General features: G+C 47.9%; 1 protein-coding gene across 1 annotated transcript; it reads right to left on the bottom strand.

Annotated features, from left to right (window-relative positions):
- Nucleotides 1-1,290: 1,290 nt before the first annotated feature.
- Nucleotides 1,291-4,017, bottom strand: LOC119368624 (GDSL esterase/lipase At5g45910-like). Its single transcript, XM_037633834.1, has 4 exons — nucleotides 3,685-4,017; nucleotides 3,356-3,571; nucleotides 2,827-3,255; nucleotides 1,291-1,873 (listed from the first exon to the last, which is right to left on the bottom strand). The coding sequence occupies exons 1-4, from the start codon at nucleotides 3,911-3,913 to the stop codon at nucleotides 1,635-1,637; spliced, it is 1,113 nt and encodes a 370-aa protein (XP_037489731.1). The 5' UTR covers nucleotides 3,914-4,017; the 3' UTR covers nucleotides 1,291-1,634.
- Nucleotides 4,018-4,902: the final 885 nt, after the last annotated feature.

A 4,902-nucleotide genomic window follows, 5' to 3' on the forward strand; every position in this document is an offset into this window, starting at 1 on the left:
GTCTGACATGGTCTATTTTTGTATATCCTTGAAATGATCCAACTTTTTGCCATTGGGTGGGCATGTCCCTCATAGGCATCCATGACAGGTTTGAACAATTTTTGACATCGTATGCAAGTTGCGACACGTCCAGCCTTTTTTCCGTGTTTTCTGACTGAGAAAACTCCAGAAAAATATAAAAATTGTCGAAAACAAACACAAATTTTCATGGTGCCTTGAATTGGTCATACAAGATCATGAAAAATTAAGGCCATTTTAAGGATGTCAAAAAACCACGAGCTCTCAGACGGACCCTTCTGGCCAACCTGAACACCCTCCGTTGAACATGGTGTTTTTATGGACATCGTTGAAATTACCCTAAATTCTTCCACTAGGTGGACAAGCCCATGGTAGGCATTCATGGCAGGTTTGAACGACTTCCAGCACATATGCAAGTTGCGGCATGTCTAACCATTTATCGACTTTTTTTTACCGAGAAAACTCTAGAAAATGCAACACTTATCGAAAACCCAACCAAATTTGCTTGGTGCCTTGAATTGGTCATACAAGACCATGAAAAAAAAATATTGGGGGTATAGATGACTACCATGGGCACGCCACCTGCTCGCAAAAGTTGGGATCATTTCAAGAATGTCCAAAAAAACACCATGTTCAACGTAGCGTGCCCGTGTAGGCATCCATGCTAGGTGTGAAGGAAAATGGTATTTAAAACCATAACTTATATAGGTACTAATTGTCATTTTAAGTTTTTAGCATAACTAATAAATACAAAATGATAAAATTGAAAATAGCAAATGTTTTTTTCTAAAAGCATTTAATAAATATTTAAAGGAAAAAATAATTTAAAATCATAATTTTAGAACAGTTACTTAAAAATGTTATTTTGGTATTTCAATTTTTGGAACAGGTTTAAAAATAAAGTTTAAAAAGGAGAAAAAAATTAATTCATGAAAAAAGAAGAAAAATGAAAACATAGAAAAGAAAGGAGAAAATAAATTAATGAAAAATGAAAACATAGAAAAGAAAGAAAAATTCTCGGGCCTTGCCCAACTAAACGACGACAATGCTCGCACCTATTGGATTTTGTTCGGAAATTCAAAAATGTTCCCATTTAACTTTTAAGAAAACAAATGTTCACAAATTTAAAAAATGTTTGGGGAAAATTTAGAACACCTTTTTGATTTCATCTTTTGTTCGCATTCCTGAAAAAATATTTTGAAATTTAATTTTTTGTTCGTGTTCTCCGAAAATGTTTGTTATTTTTTTTCCGAAGAAGGGACTTGCTCATCATTGGTAACACGGAGAACACATTTCACAATTTACAGCCGACACAACAACAACAGCAAAAACCTAATCGATTTACTTGCCAATATACAACCAACGATTACAATGTCCCCAACTCAGATCAAGACAGTAGAGGCGCCAGCCAATCCGGCGTCAAAAAGATTGGAGGTCACCTTCCCGTGACACGGCCAATGTATAACTTGCTAAGCATATTACAAACCAAAACACGCACACGGGATTGTATGAAGGCGTGGTTCACACGTAGAGAGAGAAAGCGGACGGACGTATGGTGTAGTTTAGTCATGGATGAAGGATCATCGTGTGTGTTTGTGTTAATAACAGTAGTTAAGTTAATAGACCATGTCGTCGCGGATGACACTGGCGAGGGGCGGGTACGCGTAAGGGCCCTTGAGCCAGGTGTTGGCGATGAAGCGGTAGGGCGCCTCGGTGAGGTGGATGCCGTCCCAGCTGACGTGCGCGTCGGGATCGTCGCACACCGTGGCACCGGGCAGCCCGCACGACGAGCTCATGTTGTAGTTGTACGGGCCTCCGCCGCCGCAGCACGCCCTTAGGGCTCCCCTCTTGTACCCTGCAATTCGCCACATATCTCGTTATTAGAGTGACAGTTTTACCGAGTCTCAGTCGATTGAGAATTGGTTATGTCTCAGTCAATGCTATGTTCATTCGATCCTACATGGAGATCCATGCAAAAATTTCTTTCTGTTTTTTTTTTGTTTTATATACTATGTCACTTGATTGAGACTTGGCTAAATCTCAGTTGACCTAGACCTAGCTACACCCCTTGAAGTAAATACTCTGTCCTGTTCTTTGTGCTCTATGCTTTTGTTTGTACCTAAAGTTGTCTTTGCGTGATGAGTGAGCGTGCGACGTGTTAATTAGTACTAAGACCATCACTCCCTCAAAAAAAAAAAAGTACTAAGACCATCAGGTATACTACGTGGTTCAGTGAGGTAGAGCAGATGGCATTTATGTCCCTAATAATGGGGCGGAGATTAAGCCGATGCAGTGCCAGGTTGGCCTGAGCACGGATGGAACCCGGTGTTAGTGTTGTGCCAAGCTAGCTAGCAGATAGCACCAGCAGTGCGTGAGCCGTGAGGAACAGCTATGCGTGCGTGCTGCGTGTCGCGTGTTGGCAGGTGAAGTCACAACGATGTTGCTCTGGCCTCTGACACAGGCGTATCTACAACGCCATCACTCCCCACTGTCCTACTCCTGGGAAGGAACACCAGCCTTGCCTTGTTGCCCTGGCCCTAGCCCGAGATCCCCGCGCGACGCCACTCATCTAAAACTAGCAAAAGGACGGTGGAAGCTCACCACTCGCGCCGGTCTTCTGTGTGGAACTGACATGCTAGCGCGTGACCAGCCCTGAGAGGCTGAACCTGGAACTAACACCCACAAAGGTGGCCGGTGCCCCATTCCCCATTGAAACAGAGGAGAGCAGAGCACCCACACGCTAGCAGCACCAGGAAGCAAGTAGGGATCAATGAAATCAAAGGAGGAAAAGGGAGGTGATCGGCTGACCGTAGAGGTGAGGCGTGCGGGCGAACTGGATGTAGGGGGTGTAGTAGTCGGCGTAGATGATGCGGGCGTCCGGGCGGCGGCGCTGGAGCTGGTCGAGGGCGATGCGGAGCATGGCGTTGTGGTAGAGGGCCACGCTGTTGAACTTCTTGAGGCAGCCGGTGCGCGGGTCGTAGTCGCTGCGGTCCTCGGACGCGTACATGGTGAGCGTGATGGGGATGCAGCCGGCGGGGAGGTTGCCCGGCACCACCACGTGCCGCGCGCCCTCGTCGAGGACCGCCTCGACGCCGTCGATCATCGACTCCACCACCTTGGGCACCATCTCCGTCTTCACCTTGTCCAGGCTCCACTCCGCCTTCCACGCGAAGCTGTAGTCGTTGCCGCCGAACTCGCCGAACACGAACAGCGCCTTGCCGAAAAACTCCTTGCACTCTGCAGATTGTTGAGTTCGTCGGTTCCTTTTTGGTTTTTCGTTTTCAACAAGAAACGGACAAGAAAACTCCTTGTTTACTAGCGGCGCTAATTACGATACCTTGCGGGGAGGAGCAGACGGTCTCCTTGACCTCCTGGAACCACTCGAGCTGGCACTTCATGGAGGTGTTGAAGGGCGGGATGCTCCACACGTTGTTGTCCCGGAAGTACTTGAGCTCCAGAGCCGTGGCGCCCATCACCGCGAAGTTGGCGCCCTGGCTGAAGTTGGTGCCCTTGTTCGCCGACGGCGGCAGCAGCGGCACTCCCAGCGCCTCGGCTGCACGCACGCACACATCAATCAATCCAGCCATCCATCCATCCGGTTCAGCAACTCACGTGTAAACAAACATCCGATCGATCGACGGCCGAGCAGAGCAGGCGAGCACGTACCCAGGAAGTCGATGACGAGGCGGCCGTTGGAGCAGCGGGCGTAGGGCGGCGGGAACTTGGGCATGTTGGGCAGCTTGCCGGAGTTGATGATGACGAAGTTGCCCGTGTCGGAGAAGGAGTCGCCGAAGCTGAATATGGCGTTGTAGTACTGCGGCAGCGGGGCCGCCGCCGCCGCCGAAGCGGCGGCCAGACACAGGAGGATGCACCACGACGACGGCGTCCTCTCCATGGTCACCACCAAAGTTGGCCTCTCACCAAACAGCGCGCGTGCGTGCGGGAGAAAGAAGAGAGAGGGAGAGAGGGGGGAGCAGGCATTGGACGGCTAAAAGAGAGTGCTTAGGGGATTGTTATATAGCAGGGCACATGGATTACAACTTACTACTACTCCTACTACGAGGGTACGTGGTGGTAATTATGCCGCCTTGTTTAAAAAACACCTTTCTCCTCTCGGTGGGTGGCCTATGATCTATGAAAAAAACAGCTATGGGAAGGAAGGAAGGATGAATGGAGATTTGTTTGTTTAGGTTGTACTGTACGTGGCTTTGATGGGAAGGTAGCGAGACATGGAACACATGCCTTGCTTGCCTGGTGGGTTTGTGAGGGCTTGTGTCACCTGGTGACAGCCACGACTCACACGGAAGGGATATGTTATCACCTTCTTCTTAACCGTAATCCACTAGCCGTTAAGGGGGACAAAAACTATTTCGTCCCTGTTGGAAAAGCACATACACACATGCGTCTCCATGTGCAAACTCAATATTTTTCTTGTACGCACAGTAGAGGATAGCGTCTGGTCGGTCGAAAAAAGGTCGTAAACCCTATAAAAGGGCGAAATTTTCTAAATCTCCTATTGTTTCCTCATGAATGGCATGTTCTTTAATAGCAGAGGTCTTGGTGACTTGGCTAAACATCTATTCATTGCGGAATGTAATAGGGATTACAATTTAGATTTTTTGGCTTTATCTGAAACGGGAAGACGTGATTTCTCAGTAAGTCTGCTTAACCGCCTTTCTGGTGGGATAGATTATAACTGGATTTCACGACCACCTCGAGGTCGTTCTGGGGGCATTTTACTCGGCGTTAACACAGAGACTATGGATGTTTTGGCTAGTTCGGAAGGCGAGTTTCATATTAAACTCCATATCCGAAACAAAGCTGACAACTTCACATGGACCCTCGTCGCCGTGTATGGGGCAGCCCAGGATGAACTCAAGGCCG

This window comes from Triticum dicoccoides, chromosome 1A (genome assembly GCF_002162155.2).
Source record: "Triticum dicoccoides isolate Atlit2015 ecotype Zavitan chromosome 1A, WEW_v2.0, whole genome shotgun sequence".
In the NCBI taxonomy this organism is placed as follows: Eukaryota; Viridiplantae; Streptophyta; class Magnoliopsida; order Poales; family Poaceae; genus Triticum; species Triticum dicoccoides.

Excerpts from the sequence above, each read along its gene's own strand:
- LOC119368624 (XM_037633834.1), bottom strand. The coding sequence starts at position 3,913 with ATGGAGAGGACGCCGTCGTCGTGGTGCATCCTCCTGTGTCTGGCCGCC. Across the intron at positions 3,572-3,684 it reads CCTCGTCATCGACTTCCTGG|CCGAGGCGCTGGGAGTGCCG; the intron begins GTACGTGCTCGC and ends GCGTGCGTGCAG. Across the intron at positions 3,256-3,355 it reads CGTCTGCTCCTCCCCGCAAG|AGTGCAAGGAGTTTTTCGGC; the intron begins GTATCGTAATTA and ends AACAATCTGCAG.